General features: G+C 33.5%; 1 protein-coding gene across 9 annotated transcripts in view; it reads left to right on the forward strand.

The window, feature by feature from the left end:
- ZNF280D (zinc finger protein 280D) overlaps nt 1–17220 on the forward strand; it is a 244600-nt gene that overhangs the window by 216290 nt on the left and 11090 nt on the right. The window contains exon 21 of one of the 9 annotated variants that reach the window (XM_060618445.3): nt 13795–13877. The exons of 7 other annotated variants lie outside the window; for them this stretch is intronic. In XM_060618445.3, the coding sequence (XP_060474428.2) occupies nt 13795–13833 (39 nt within the window). In that variant the 3' untranslated portion in view covers nt 13834–13877. One more of the 9 variants, XM_060618446.3, reaches the window with a different exon arrangement.

Below are 17220 nucleotides of genomic sequence, written 5' to 3' on the forward strand. Positions count from 1 at the left end.
GAGTAATACTACATCTTCTTTAAACATTCATCAGCCGATGGACATTTGGGCTGTTTCCATAATTTGGCTATTGTAGATAATGTAGATAATAACCCCAATCTCAAGATTGGGGTACATGTATCCATTTGAATTAGTATTTTGTATTCTTTGGTAAATACCTAGCAGTGCAATTGCTGGATGGTAGGGTAGTTCTGTTTTTAACTTTTTGAGAAACCTCCACACTGTTTTCCACAGTAGTTGCACCAGTTTGCATTTTCATCAATAGTGCAAGCCACATCTTCTCTAACACCTCATTTCTTGTGTTGTTGATTTTAGCCATTCTGACAGGTATGCAATGATACCTCATTGTAGTTTTGTTTTGTATTTCCCTAATGATCAGTGAGGTTGAGCATCTTTTCATGTGTCTGTTGGCCATCTGTATGTCTTCTTTGGAAAAATATTTATTCATGTCTTCTGCTCATTTTTGAATTGGGTGATTTGTTTTTTGGGTGTTAAGTTTATAAGTTCTTTATAGATTTTGGATCCTAACCCTTTATTGGCTATGTCATTTGAAAATATCTTCTCCTATTCTGTAGGTTGTCTTTTAGTTTTGTTGATTGTTTCCTTAGCTGTACAGAAGATTTTTATTTTGATAAAGTCCCAGTAGTTTATTTTTGCTTTTGTTTCCCTTGCCTCAGGAGATCAATCTAGAAAGAAGTTGCTAAGGCTGATGTCAAAGAGGTTACTGCCTGTGTTCATGAGAATTTTTATTTTTTCCTGTATCGCATAAAGTCTTTCATCCATTTTGAATTTATTTTTGTTTATGGTGTTTCTTAAGAAAGTGGTCCAGGTTCATTTTTTTGCATGTTGCTGCCCAGTTTTTCCAGCACCATTTGTTGAAGGGACTTTTTCCCATTGAGTATTCTTTCCTGCTTTGTTGAAGATTAATTAACCATATAGTTGTGGGTTCATTTCTGGGTTCTCTGTTCTATTCTACTGATTTATGTGTTTGTTTTTGTGCCAGTACCATATTGTCTTGGTCACTACAGCTTTATAATATAACTGGAAATCTGGAATTGTGATGCTTACAGCTTTGCTTTTCTTTTTAGGATTGCTTTGGCTATTCAGCGTCTTTTGTGGTTCCATACAAATTTTAGGATTGTTTGTTCTAGCTCTGTGAAAAATGCTGTTGGTATTTTATTAGAGATTGCACTAAATGTGTAGATTGCTTTGGGTAGTATTGACATTTTAACAGTATTTGTTCTTCCAATCCATGAGCATGTAATGTCTCTCCTTGTGTTTTTGTCATCTTCAGTTTCTTTAATCAGCATTTTATAGTTTTCAGAGGACAGGTTTTTCACCTCTTTGGTTAGTTTTATTTCTAGGTATGTTATTATTTTGGGTGCAATTGTAAATGGGATTGATTCCTTAATTTCTCCTTGTGCTGTTTCATTGTTATGTACAGAAACACATCACATTTCTGTGTGGGGCGCCTGGGTGGCTCAGTGGGTTAAGCATCTGACTCTTGATTTCAGCTCAGGTCATGATCTCATGGTTTGTGGGATTGAGCTCCCACTGTCAGCATGGAGCCTGCTTGGGATTCTCTCTCTCCCTCTCTCTCTCTGCTCCTCCTCCACTCGCATGCTCTCTCTCAAAATAAATTAATTAATTAATAAATTAATTAAGAAACACTAAAAAAAGGAAATGCAACAGATTTTCGCACATTAATCCTGAAATTTTACTGAATTCATGTATCAGTTCTAGCAATTTTTTAGTGTAGTCTTATGGATTTTCTATATAGAGTATAGAGTATATATTTTCTATATGGATACTCTATATAGAGTATCATGTCATCTGCAAATAAAGAAAGGTTGAATTTTTTTTTGCTAATTTGGATGCCTTTTATTTCCTTTTGTCATCTGCTGAGTGTAGGATTTCCAGTACTGTTAAATAGTAATGGTGAGAGTGGACATCCTTGTCTTATTCCTGACTATAGAGGAAAAGCTCAGTTTTTCCCTGTTCAGTATGATATTAGTTGTGTGTTTTTCATATATGGAATTTATTATGTTGATATGAAGTTTATTATGATTATGTTTATAATTATTATTATTATTATGTATCACATTGATTGATTTGTAAATATTGAGCCACCTTGCAATCCAGGAATAAATCCTCCTTGATCGTGGAGAATGTGTTTTTAAATGTATTGTTGGATTCAGTTTTTTAGTATTTTATTGAGAATTTTTGCATTCGTGTTTATTGGGGTATTGGCCTTTAGCTCTCTTTTTTTGGAGTCTTTGTCTGGATTTGTCTGGATTTGTTATCCGGGTAATTCTGGCCTCATACAATAGATTTGGAAGCTTTCCTTCCTTTCCCATTTTCTGGAATAGTTTGAGCACAGTAGGTATCAGCTCTTCTTTAAATGTTTGGTAGAATTCTCCTGTGAAGCCATTGAGTCCTGAACTTTTGTTTGTTGGGAATTTTTTGATTACTGATTCAACTTCTTTCCTGGTTATTGTTCTGTTCAAGTTTTCTATTTCTTCCTGTTTCTGTTTTAGTAGTTTATATGTTTCTAGGACTTTATCCATTTCTTCCAGGTTGTCTAGTTTGTTGGCGTATAGTTTTTCATAATATTCTCTTATAATTGTTTGTATTTCTGTGGTGTTGGTTATTATTTCTCCTCTCTCATTTGTGATTTTATTTATTTGGATCCTTTCTCTTTTCTTTTTGATAAGTCTGGCTAGAGGTTTATCAATTTTATTGATTTTTTTCAAAGAACTGGCTCCTGGTTTCATTGATGTATTGTATTGTTTTTTTAGTTTATCATTTCTGCTCTAATCTTTATTATTTCCTTCTTTCTGTTGGCTTTAGGCTTTATTTATTCTTCTTTTTCTAACTCCTTTAGGTGTAATATTAGTTTGTTTATTTGAGGTATTTTTCTTCTTAAGGTAGGTCTCTATTGCTATATACTTCCCTCTTATCATAGCTTTTGTTGTATCCCAAAGGTTTTAGACCATTGTTTTCATTTTCATTTTTTCCCATGTATTATTTTTATTTCTTCTTTGATTTCCTTGTTGACTCATTCATTGTTTAGTAACAGGTTGTTTAACTTCCATGTATTTGTGGTCTTTCCAAATTTTTTCGTGTGGTTGATTTCAAGTTTCATAGCATTGTGGTCAGAAAATATGCATGACATGATCTCAGTCTTTTTGTGCTTGTTGAGGCCTGATTTGTTATCTAGTCTGTGATCTGTTTTGGAGAATTGCCCATGTGCACTTGAAAAGAATGTGTATTCTGCTTTAGGATGCAATGTTGTGAATATATCTCTTAAGTCCATATGGTCCAGTGTGTCATTCAAAGTCATTGTTTCCTTGTTGATTTTCTGCTTAGATGATCTGTCCATTGTTGTAAGTGGGATGTTTATGTCTCCTACTATTATTGTATTATTATTAATTAGTTCCTTTATGTTTGTTATTAATTGTTTTATATATTTGGATGCTTTCATGTTAGGTGCATTAATATTTACAATTGTTAGATCTCCTTTTTGAATTGTCCACTTTATTATGATGTAGTGTCTTCATCATTTGTTAAAGTCTTTGTTTTGAAGTCTCATTCATCCAATATAAGTATTGCTACTCCAGCTTCCTTTTGACATCCATTTGTGTGATAAGTGTTTCTCCATCCTCTCACTTTCAATTTGCAGGTGTCTTTAGGTCTAAAATGAGTCTCGCAGGCAGCATATGGATGGGTCTTGTTTTGTTTATCCATTCTGACACACTATGTCTTTTGATTGGAGGATTTAGTCCATTTACATTCAGAGTACTTATGATAACTGTGTATTTAGTTCTGATTTATTACTTGTTTTGTTATTGTTTCTGGAGATTTTCTCTGTTCCTTTCTTGCCTTTGTCATTTTTGGTCTTTCCTTTCCACTCAAAGAGTCCCCTTTAATATTTCTTGCAGGGCTGTGGGGCCGTGTTAGTGATCACGAACTGTTTTAGTTTTTGTTTACCTAGGAAACTCTATCTCTCCTTCCACTCTGAATGATAGCCTTGCTGGATAGAGTATTCTTGGCTGCACATTTTTCCCATTTATCACTTTGAATTTATCATGCCACTCCCTTCTGGCGTGCCAAATTTCTGTTGAGAAATCTCCAGCTAACCTATGGGTCTTCTCTTGTAAGTCAAGGACTTCTTTTGTCTTGCTGCTCTTAAGATTTTTTTTCTTTATCACTGTATTTTGCAAATGTAGTTACAATATGTGTTGGTGTGGCCCGCTTTTGTTGATTTTGATGGGATTTCTCTGTGCCTCCTTGATCTGGATGTCTATTTCTTTCCCAGATTAAGGAAGTTTTCAGCTATCATTTCCTGAAATAAATTTTGTGCCCCCTTCACTCTCTCTCCTTCTTATGGAACTACTATAATATGAATATTATTATGTTTATGGAGTCACTGAATTCTCTAAGTCTATTTTCATGTTCCATAATTCCTTCTCTTTTTTGTTCAGCTTCATTATTTTTCCATTATTTTGTCTTCCATATCACTAATTTGTTCTTCTGCTTATTCCAGCCTGCTGTTCCTTGCATCAAGCCTGTTTCTAATCTCATTAATTGCATTCTTCATCTCTGATTGTTTTTTTTTAACTTTTTTTTCTCTGTGGTATGAGTCATCCTGATGTCTTCTATTCTTTTCTCAATTCCAGTGAGTGATCATTATGATTGTTGCTTTAAATTCTCCATCAGGCATGTTACTTATATCTCTTTCACTTAACTCTGGCTGTGACCTTATCTTGTTCTTTCATTTGGGATAAATTCCTCTGTCTTGACATTTTATCTGATTCTCCTGGTATGTAATTTTCTATTGTTTGTAATCATTAACTTTTTATATTTTTCATACAAATGTTTATGTATACCTATTTGGTTGTTACATATTTTAATTTATATAAATTAATTAAATGTTGGGGTGCCTAGGTGGCTCAGTTGGTTAAGCGTCCAACTTCAGCTCAGGTCATGATCTCACGGTTTGTGAGTTCGAGCCCCATGTTGGGCTCTGTGCTGACAGCTCAGAGCCTGCAGCCTGCTTAGGATTCTGTGTTCCCCTCTCTCTCTGCCCTTCCCCCACTCCCAGTCTGTCTCTCTCTCAAAAATAAACATTTAAAAAATTAATTAAATAAATGTTTGTTATGTTTAGCTGAATGTACTAATTAAAATAAATATATTTAAAATGTATACCAAAAATTTCTTAAAACAAATATGGCACCTAAAAAGTCAAGTGGTGCATAGGGAAAAACACATACACAACTTGATCAGAATTATAGGGCACTGTAACAAGTCAGGGTGGAAAAACACAATATTCCAGTGGCTGAAAATTATAGTCTTTAATGTTGATTGATACTATTAGAATAGAATTACTATGAAATTCAGAGTTAAATAAAGACTTTTCTTTGAAATGTGAGGAAAAGATAAAGAAAATGAAATGTTGGAAGTCTCAGAAGCTAGATTTCTTAAGCATCAGCAAGAAAATAAGAAGATGCCTTTGAAATAAATTTATTAATTCTTCATTGTCGCCACATATTTCTAATAAAATCAAAATGCTTTTAATAGAGCATGGGCCTATTCAACATGCAGATTTTGGAGTATCTGTTTTACATCATGAGCAACAATTTTCAAAAGTTGGATCTTTTTTTTTCTTTTCTTTTTAATGTTTATTTATTTATTTTGAAAGAGTGAGTGAGAGCATGAGTGAGGGAGGTGCAGGGAGGGAGAGAGAGAATCCCAAGCAGGCTCTGTGCTGTCAGCACAGGGCCCACTGCAGGGCTCAATCTCACAAACCATGAGATCATGACCTGAGCTGAAATCAAGAGTCATGCTCAACTGACTGAGCCACCCAGGTGTCTCACAACAGAATTAAATTTTTGTAACCAAAAAAATGCTTTCAAATTTTTCTAAAATTTGAAAAATAATTTGTGATCACAAAAATTCCATGTTTCATCTTGATGCTTTTAAAATGTTAGTATTTTTTTTTCAGTTTATTTATTAAAGAGAGAATGAGAGAGAGAGAGAGAGAGTGCACATATGAGCAGGGGAGAGGGAGAGAGAATCCCAAACAGGCTCTACCCCGTCATTGCATAGCCTGACCTGGGGCTCGATCTCATGTCCTGTGAGATCATGACCTGAGCCAAACCAAGAGTCAGATGCTTAATCAACTGAACCACCCAGGTGCCCCTTAAAAATGGAAGTATTTTTAAACATATATTCACTGATAGTTTAATAGATGATGCTTTACAGAATGTGTTAAAATATGTGTCAGTGATTTTAAATGTATGTTTTGTGCAAAAATTGTTTATTTCTTAGATGGGCATAGGAAACTCTTGGAAGTCCAAATGCTGGAATGTTTATAAATCACTTGAACTTACAGGAACTCCTCATCATATAACTAATCATTAAAAGGCTTCTATGCTTTATTTGTCTAGTAAAATTTAAAAAAACATATAATGCTGTTAGCAAATCATGTTAAATCTGAAATACCATGAAGAATAAAAAAAAGCAAAATGTTTCCTTGCTCTTTGGAAACCAGATATACTCCATTATGAATGAATGTGCCTGATTATTTACATTAAGAATAATGTCATTTAAAGAGGAGAGTTTTATTTGACTTGATTGAAACAAAAGGAAAAACTGGACAATTATATCTTAAAAGAACTTTTTATTTTAAAGAAAAACTCAATATGGTCTAGCTTATGAAATTATCAATAAGTTAAAAGAGATCATATTTATATAAAAATTGTCCTGGCCAGGTATATGATAATGGAGCAGGTATGTCAGATGTATACAAGGGTATACAATCCAGTATTTCTCCCCCAAAATAATTATGCCAAATTTGTGCCTTGCTCAGCTCATAATCATAATTTGATATAATAGTACAGCATCTATGAATTCAAATATGATTATCTTTTTCAGTATTGTAGAAAGGATATATTTTGGGAGTTGGTTAATTCAACAAGCACATGGAATATTCTTGACTATTCTAAATACAAATTAAAATCACATACAGATATGTGATAGGCATTAAGATTAAATGCAATTGAGATATTTTGTATACAAATTAAAGATTTTTATCAAGTATGAAAAGATAATATCAAATGTCAAAATTATGTTGAACTCAAAAGCATCTTGATACAAATATATTACAGATTTTTACACAACTTATCAGTATGATATTTTGAACAAAGTGGCAAGATATAATAGAACTCTACAATCAGAAAAATCACCATAAATAAAACTGCATGATTAATAAAAGGCTTGTGCCTTTGCTAACAACAAATGAAACAAAGTAATTTGACAAGTGTGTTCATTGAATATAAAACATAAGCAATAAATGTGAATATTCACATGAATTTCAAAATTAGACAAAAAGAAAAGAAATTAGAAATGCATGAGTCAATGATTGAGGGTATTTATAATTATAGAGAAAGTGCTTATCAAATAGACATTAAGATTATAAATGTGCTAACTTCATATTTGAAATATATATATGAAAAATTAAGGTATCTTCAGAATTTAGAATTTTTAAAACCAGAAAAAAATTATTTTCTATAAATTACATTGATTTACACAAAGCAGCCACTGACTCTGTTCTCAAATATCCTGACATTTTAAGTTCTATCAAAATTTCATGTAGAATAGTTTGTTACAATATCAATAAATTATAAAATTGGGAATTGTATTCGGGTCCTCTAAAATTGATTAGCAATGCTAACCATCATCAGAGCTTTCAGCAAGTAATAATATTTTTGCGAGTGAAGGGTGTTCTTTCAATTGTAATGGCTACCGACTGATTAATAGAACTTCTTTCAAAGTTGGAGTCACTCCTCTCAAACCCTGCCACTGCTTTATCAATGAAGTTTATGTAATATTCTAAATCTTTTGTTGTCATTTCAACAGTCTTTACAGCATCTTCACCAGGAATAGATTCCATCTCAAGAAACTACTTTTTTGTTCATCCATAAGAACCAACTCCTCAACCATTAGTTTTATCATGAGATTATACCAATTCAGTCACATCTTCAGGCTCTACTTCTAACTCTAGTTCTCTTGCTGTTTCCACTACATCTGCAGTTACTTCGTCCACTGAAGTCTTAAACCCCTCAGTCAGCTGTCAGGGTTGGAATCAACTTCTTCCAAACTCCAGTTCATGTTGATGTTTTGAACTCTTCCTATGAACCATGAATGTTCTTAATGGCATCTAGACTGATGAATTCTTTCCAAAAAGTTTTCAGTTGACTTTGCATAGATCCATCAGAGGAATCACTATCTATGGCAGTGATAACCTTATGAAATGTATTTCTTAAATAATAAGACTTGAAATTCGAAATTACTCTTTGGTCCATGACTGTAGGATCAATGCTGTGTTAGAAAGCATGAAAAACATCATTAATCTTATTGTACATCTCCATTAGAGCTCTTGGGTGACTGGGTGTCTTGTCAATGAGCAGTAATATTTTGAAAGGAATCTTTTTTTCCTGAACAGTAGGTTGCAACAGTGGGCTCAAAACATAGATTCATATCTGTAGTAAACAGATATACTGTCATCCAGCCTTGGATTATGCCACAGCTGCCATAAATCTTTAATTTGTAAAATAAAATGCATATCTGTGAAATGCATGTAATAAAATGAATATGTCTGTATTTTGGAATTCCTGAGTCTGTTGAATGCCTGCAACTTCCAGGGGAAGACTTGGTTGGTAAATTGTAATTACTATTGGTTAATTTAAGCATTCAATACAGTAGCAGTTACCCACCCCCCACCCTCAGCCACATAGCAAGCAGCTGTGCACATGTACCTAGAACAGCTTGCGCAAAGCTTATGAGACCAGAGTGGCCAAAAAAGATACTGCCCTCCAAATATTGAGGAGCTGTGTTGTTATCACTGATTGATACTTTTTATCACAGCATTGCACAGAAGTGGGCACATTGTTGTTAAAACCTCTCCTCATTGTTGCAAGCCCCTCCCCTTATAACTGATGTGACTTCCAAGGGATTTAAAGGTACAGTGCCCTTTTTCCCCCCTTAGTTTTTTGCTTTTTCCCCATTCAGGAGCCTGACATTAAAGATTAGGACATTCAAAAACAATCACATATATGGGTAAAATTAGAAAGTGATTGTACATGCCCAGAGAAGGGCTCAGCATAGACCTAAGAAGACCTTAAGTTTACATCTCATGTTGATCCTGGAACAGAGACAGCCTACAACAATCAAAAGAAACAAAAACAATAGCAAAAACATCAGAGACTGGGAAGGGGGAGAATCTGATTTCCAAAGTTACTACATTATTAGTTTCAAATGTCCATTGTACAATAAAAAAAAAATTACAAGGCATACATAGAAACAGGCAAGTATGGCCCATTCACAGGGGAAAAAGGTCAATAGAAACTGGTCCTGAAAAAGACGTAATGGCAGATAATGCTAGACAAAGACTTTGAAACAACTATTTTAAAGATGCCCAAAGAGCAGAAGGAATGTGGGGAAAGTCAAGGAAACAGTATGTTAACAAAATGTTAGAATGAAAACGTGAAAAGGTAAAAATACATTCTGGGGCTGAAAAGTTCATTAATTGAAAGTGAAAAGTTCACTAGAGGGATTCAAAAGCAGATCTGAGCATACAGAAGAAAGAATCCGAAAACTTGGAAGACAGGACATGGAAAGTATTGAGTTTGAGGAACAGAAAGGAAACATATTGAGGAAAAGTGAACAGAGCCTGAGGCAGCTGGTGCCCACCATTATGCAGACAATTATACATATCATGGGAGTTCCAGAGAACATTTGACAGAAACAAAGAGACAGAGAATATTTGAAGGAATAATGATAAAAAAAACTTCCCAAATTTGATGAAACACATGAATGTAAACATCAGGAAGCACAGTGAATTCCAAGTAAGATGAACTCAAAGAGACCCACACTGAGGACACATTATAATCAAACTCTCAAAGGACAAAGAATCTTGAAAGCAAGAGAAAAGCAAAATATCACATCTAGGGGACCCACAAAGATTATCAAAAGATTTCTCATCAGAAACTTTGGAGGCCAAAAGGCTGTGGACCAATGTATTCATAGTGCTAAAAGAAAAAAACTCAGTCTATAATTTTATATCCATTAAAACTATCCTTCAAAAGTGAGATATTCTGACATAAAACCTAAGAGAGTTTGTGGCAACTACATCTGTCCTGCAAGAAATGCTCAAGGGAGTCGTTGTAAGGTGAGATTAAAGGACACTACGTGGTAACTCAAGGATGTGCAGAGAAATAAATATCTAAATAAAGGTAAGTACATGGGGAATTATAAAAACTAATAGTATTGTAACAATACTTTGTAATTGTTTTTTGTTTTCTATGTGAATTAAAAGATAAATTCATTAAAAGAAAAAAAATATTAGTGTATATGCTAGTATTACTGTAACTTTGGTTTCTAATTCCAAATTTGTTTTCTATGTGATTTAAACACATTTAAAATAATTATTAGTTTATGTCTGGGTACACAGTTTATAAAGATGTGATTTTGTTACAACAGCCAAAAAGCATGGGACAAGGGGGGCAGAGAGGGAAATGGAGCTGTAAAGGAGCACAGAGTTTTTGTATGTTATTGAAGTTAAGCTGGTATAAAATCAAATTAGAGGGTGGCAATCTTAGAATGTTAAATATAATTCCCATGGTAAGCACACATACACACACACAAATAACTATACACAAAGGAAACGAGAAAGGAATTTATTTATTTATTTTAATTTTTTTTCAATTTTTATTTTTGAGAGACAGAGACAGAGCATGAGTATGGAAGGGACAGAGAGAGAGGGAGACACAGAATTCAAAGCAGGCTCTAGGCTCTGAGCTGTCAGCACAGAGCCCGATGCGGGGCTCGAACCCATGAACTGTGAGATCATGACCTGGGCCAAAGTCGGACGCCCAACCGACTGAGCCACCCAGGTGCCCCGAGAAAGGAATTTAAACATTTCAGCACAATCAACTAAACACAAAGTCAGTAGTGGAGGAAATGAGTGCCAAAGCAGTTATAAGGCATACAGAAAGCAAATAACACAATGACAGCTATACCTCCCTCCTTATCAGTAATTAATTTAAATGTAAATGGATTAAACTATAATCATAAGACAAATGTTGGCAGAATGTATAATAACACATGACCCAAGAGCATGCAGTCTACAGGAGACTCATATGAGATCTAAAGACAAGTTAAATGAAAGGATAAAAACAGTATTACATGCAAATAATAACCAAAAGAGAGCATGGGTATCTTTACTAATACCAGACAAAATAGACTAAATGAAAAAAGTTTACAAGAAATAAAGAAGGACATTATGTATTAATAAAAGGTTCAATACAACAAGAAGATACAACAATTATAAATATTTATGTACCTAATGACAATTCACCAAAATATATGTAGCAAAACTAACAGAATTGAAGGGAAGAATTGACTGTTCTACAATAATAGTTAGAGTCTTCAATACCCCACTTAAAATAATGGATAGAACAATAAGACGTAAGTAAGGAACTAGAGAACTTAAAAAGCTAACTAGATTTAGCAGACATTTAGAGCTAGATTTAGTTCTGCCCAGAAATGGCAATTAGTCAAGAAAAAGAAAAGGCAACCAAATTGGAGAAAAGGAAGTAAAATTATCCTGTTTATGTAGAAACCCTGAAGAGTCCACCAAAAAACAAATAACAAAACAAAAACCCTGTTCGAACTAATAAATGGGGGTGCCTTGGTGGCTCAGGCTGAAGGGTAACTTTAGCTCAGGTCATGATCTCATGGTTTGTGATTTCGAGCTCTGCATTGGGCTCAGTGCTGACAGCTCAGAGCCAGGAGCCTGCTTTGGATTCTGTGTCTCCCTCTCTGTGCCTCTCCTGCTTGTGCTGTGTCTCTCTCTCTCAAAAAATAAATAAACATTAAAAAAACTAAAAGAAACTAAGCCAAGTAGGAGGATACAAAGTCAACAGACAAAAATCAGTTGCATTTCTATACACTAAAAGTCTGAAAAGGAAATTACCAAAATAATTCCATTTTACAATAGTATCAAAAAGGATGAAATAGTTAGGAATTAACCAAAAGGATGAAAGATTTGTAAAATAAGACTAAAAATCCTTACTGAAAGACATTAAAGAAAACATAAATAAATGGAAACACAACCCATGTTCACAGATTGGAAGACTTAATATTGTTAAAATGTCCATACCACCCAAAGCAATGTACCAATTTATTGCAATCCCTACAAAAGTCCCAAAGACAGTTTTTAACTTTTTCCCATCCTAAAATTTATATGGGACCTCAAATAGCTAAAACAATTTTGAAAAAGAAGAGCAAAACTGGAGGACTTACACGGATTTCAGAACTTACAGCAAAGCTACAGAAATCAAAACAGTGTGGTATTGGCATAAAGACAGACACATAGACCAGTGGACTAGAATAAAAAGCCTAGAAATAGGCCTCATATATGTAGTCAAATAATTTTTTACAAGGTAGCCATGATCAGTGGGGAAAGGACAGTCTTTTCAATAAATGGTGCTGGTAAAACTGGATATTCACATGCAAAAGAATGAGGTTGGACCCTTACCTAACACCATATACAACCATTAACTCAAATTGGATCAAGAACCTTAATGTAAGACTGAAAACAATAACATTCCTGGAAGAAAATAGGATACAAGTTTTATGACATTGTATTTGGCAATAATTTCTTAGTTATCACACCAAACCACACAGTCAAAAAAAAAAAATACACAAATTGGTCTTCCTAAAAATTTAAAAATTTTGTACATCAGTACAGTATCCACAGAATAAAAAGGCAACCCACAAAAGACAGGAAATATTTGCCAATCATATGTCTGATCCAGAATATTCAGAGAACTCCTAAAACTTAATGACAAAAAACAACCCAATTAAAAAAATGGGTAAGACTAGAACAGACTTTTCTACAAAGAAGATAGATATATAAATAGAAAAGATATGCAACACTAATTATTAGAGAAACACAAATCAAAGCTATGATGAAATATCAGCTTATACCTGTTAGGATGACTATTATTAAAAACAACACAACAACAACGAAAACAAGTGTTGATGACAATGTAGAGAAAATGGAACCCTTGAGTGCTGTTGACGGGATTGTAAAATGATACAGCCAGTATGGCAATTTCTCAAAAGAAAAAATATGTATGATCTAGCAGTTCCACTTCTGAGTATACTCAAAAGAATTGAAAGCAGAGACTAATTCAATCAGTCTGTATACCAATTTTCGTATAACATTATTCTCAGTAGCTAAAATACGGAAGTAAACCAAGTATCCGTCTATAGATGAATGGGTAGGCAAAATGTGATATATACATACAGCAGAATATTATTCAGCTCTGAAATGGAAACAAATTTTTCAATATGCTACAACATGGATGAGCCTTGAATGCATTATGCTAAATGAACTAAATCAGTCACAAAAAGATAAATACAATATGATTCCCCTTTGTAAAGTACTTAGAATAGTCAAAATTATAAAGATGGAGAGTGTAGTGGTGGTTAGAGGCTGTGGGGGAGAGGAGAATGTGGAGTTAATGTTTAATAGGTATAGAGTTTTAGTTTTACAAGATAAAGGTATGGGGATGGGTGGTGTTGATGGTTGCACAACAGCGTGAATGTATTTAGTATCATTGAACTGTACACTTAAAATTGTTTATGATGGTAAGTTTTATGTGTATTTTATCACAAAAAAAAAACACGTGTGTATAGGGGTATGTGTTTTTTCTTTTACTTCAGGTTCCAGTATGGCTTGGCATAGCACTGCTCTCAGCATAGTTACATCACAGCTTTTGAGACCATTATGTGTGCTGATCCAGGAAGTACTATGATTTCTTTTCCTTTATTATATCCTTTCCTTTTACTTTTATGGAGTTAAACAATATATATCTTTACTCATTTGTTTCTCTATACACTTAATGCTGTTTTTTTTAAAAAATGTGATTTATTTGTCTAATGTTTGGAAGTATTTTTTCCAAATGTTCACACACATCACAAGAAATTGTTGGAGAGTCTGTATATCTCCTTAGATCTCCTTCAGTGTAAACTGGTTGCTCTCTGGGTCTGGTTGCATAGTTTGTTGTATCAAGATTTTGCTTTGCCACTTTGTTATGTTGGATGTCCTATTTCCTGGACTCTGAGTTCCTTTTTTTCCTTTTTGGTTTACTTCCTACTTTGATGAAACATGTTCTATAACACCTTCCTCAGAAGGGGTGCATCTTTTTTCACTCCTTGCATATTTAAAATTTTATTTACGTAAATGGTAGTAGTTTGGCTGAAGTACATAGAAATCATTTTTCCCATGTAATTTTGAAAGTATTGTTTTTGATAAGTCTGATGCCATTCTTGCTCCAGTTTCATTGCATTTTGGTTATTTTGTTCTTTCTGGAAACTTTAATGATTATCTTTAGTGTTTTGAAATTTCATAATATGTTCACCAGTCATCCGTTTTCCATTCATTATGATAGGCATTTGATAAACCTTTGTAATTTGGATGTATATGTTTGGGAAAGTTTTCTTGTATTATTTATTTGGTAAATTTTCACTTTTCTTTGTTCATTCTCTTTCTCTTTTTCTCTCTCTCAACTCCTATTGATGTGACACTGATTTCCTACTTTAACTCCTCTAATTGTATGGCATTTTCTTTCTTGCCTTCCATCTTTCTTTTTTATACAGTCTTTTTAAAAACATTTACTGTACTTAACACATTATTTTAGTTGTCATGTATTTATTTTTGAAGAGCTCTTTAATATTTTCTTCAGTTCTCTTCATAATTTTTGTTCTTGTTTAACGGATGTAATAACATCTGATACTTCTTTGGGGATACTAAATATAAATTATATATTTTTTCTTTTGTTCCCAGCAATGTCTCTGATGTCTCGTATCTCCTCTCTTTATTCCTTTTCTATTTGTTTTGGTATTTCTGACATTAAAGGGTGTCTTCAATTGTGTGGTGATCCTTGTCTGCCCATACACACTAAAGAGTAAAGCAGTACAAAGTTCTTTGAAAACTTGTTTATGAATGGGGACAGGGCTGCCTCATATGGTCATACAGGTTGTGCACTGAAGAACTCCAGGGGGTAATATTTACATACATCCCTTAGTACTTTCAAAAAGTATTGGATTTGCCATATTAGAAATTAAAAATAGGAGTTGTAAAATGTAACTTAAAAACAAAACTAATAAACCTACTATATATTCACATATAGTAACATATAAATAACACTTTTCTGAAAAATAACTATTTTCTGAAACATGAGATATTTAGTTAGAAGACTTGGTATTGTTTTATACTTTTGCATAACTATTTAATGTCTGGTTAAATAGAATAAAGCTAGATTTTCATGTTTCTGCATTCAGTCTGTTATGACTTGTTATTGTGGATGAAATATATGATGAATGTCCAGCCTTAGCCAGTACTTCAATAATCTTTTAAAATAATTGTGATTTTTTTTTGCTACTCATCAAAAGTAGACAAGTAGTATTGCATTGAATATGTAAACTGCTTTGGGTAGTATTGACATTTTAACAATATTTGTTCTTCTATCCAGAAGCATGGAATATTTTTCCAGTTTTTTGTGTCTTCTTCAATTTCTTTCATAAGCTTTCTGTAGTTTTCAGTGTATAGATTTATCTTTGTTAGATTTAGGTATTTATCCAAGGGATGCAGGTATGCTGCTTTGAAGGGGGCACATGCACCCCAATGTTTATAGTAGCACTATCAACAATAGCCAAAGTATGGAAAGAGCCCAAATGTCCATCAATGGATGAATGGATAAAGATGTGAGATATATATATATATATATATATATATATATATATATATATATATACACACACACACACACACACACATACATCATACATACATACATACAGTGGAGTATTACTCAGCAATCAAAAAGAACAAAATCTTGCCATTTGCAACTACATGGATGGAACTAGAGGGTATTATGCTAAGCGAAATCAGTCAGAGAAAGATAAATATCATATGACTTCACTCATATGAGGACTTTAAGATACAAAACAGATGAACATAAGGGAAGGGAAGCAAAAATAATATAAAAAAAGGAGGGGGACAAAATATAAGAGACTCTTAAATATGGAGAACAAACAGAGGATTGCTGGAGGGGGGATGGGCTAAATGGGTAAGGTGCAATAAGAAACTCCTGAAATCATCGTTGCACTTAATGCTAACTAACTTGGATGTAAATTAAAAAATAAATAAATTTTGGGGTTCCTGGGTGGCTCAGTCGGTTGAGCGTCCGACTTCGGCTCAGGTCATGATCTCACGGTTTGTGAGTTCGAGCCCCTCATCAGGCTCTGTGCTGACAGCTCAGAGCCTGGAGCCTGCTTCAGATTCTGTGTCTCGCTCTCTCTCTGCCCCTCCCCTGCTCATGCTCTGTCTTTCTCTGTCTCAAAAATAAATAAAACATTTTTTTTAATTGAAAATTAATTAATTAATTAACTTTAAAAAAGTAGACAAGTGGAAATTTCCTTAAAGGATTTTTGCAGTGCAGGATTTGATTCCATATCACTGAACTTTTTTATGCTTTGTTACATTAAAATCTATTGGTCTGTCTTACACTTTGATTGAATCATTCATAAATGATTTTATAGCATCATAGATTAGTCATTTGGAAATAATGGTTCACTGTGTTACGTAGATCTTGCAAGTGTTGACATGTTTTTTGTATAATTCCAAGTAAGCACATTCATTATTAGCATTAATCTAATCAATGGTGAATGCAAGTTTTCCTAAAATTTAATTTTTGTTTAATTTTATTATGGCAGTAAACACTGTCAGTTGTTTCTTTGATATGACAGGCTTATTTTGTCAATTTTAAGAAAATATCTCCTAAATAACCAAGTTTCAATATTCAGTTTGACAGTCATCCTTTAAAATAAAAATGATATTCTATGAAAAAAATATGCCTAAATTCAACTTGCAACTCAGTCTCAGACCCAAGTGTTTTCAGTATACAATAGCAGTGCTTTATGCATTCTTCTGTTTTATCACATAGAATATTCAAAAGACATGAACTCAGAGATTGATATTTAATAAAGTGAGTGTTACTGCTGGTGTTTGCCAGTGAAGAATTATTTAGTGACTTCTAGTGTAGTTTTGCGTTGATGCCACTGCCTTGATTGATGTTGAGATGCCAG

Source organism: Panthera onca, chromosome B3 (genome assembly GCF_046562875.1).
Source record: "Panthera onca isolate mPanOnc1 chromosome B3, mPanOnc1 haplotype 2, whole genome shotgun sequence".
NCBI lineage: Eukaryota > Metazoa > Chordata > Mammalia > Carnivora > Felidae > Panthera > Panthera onca.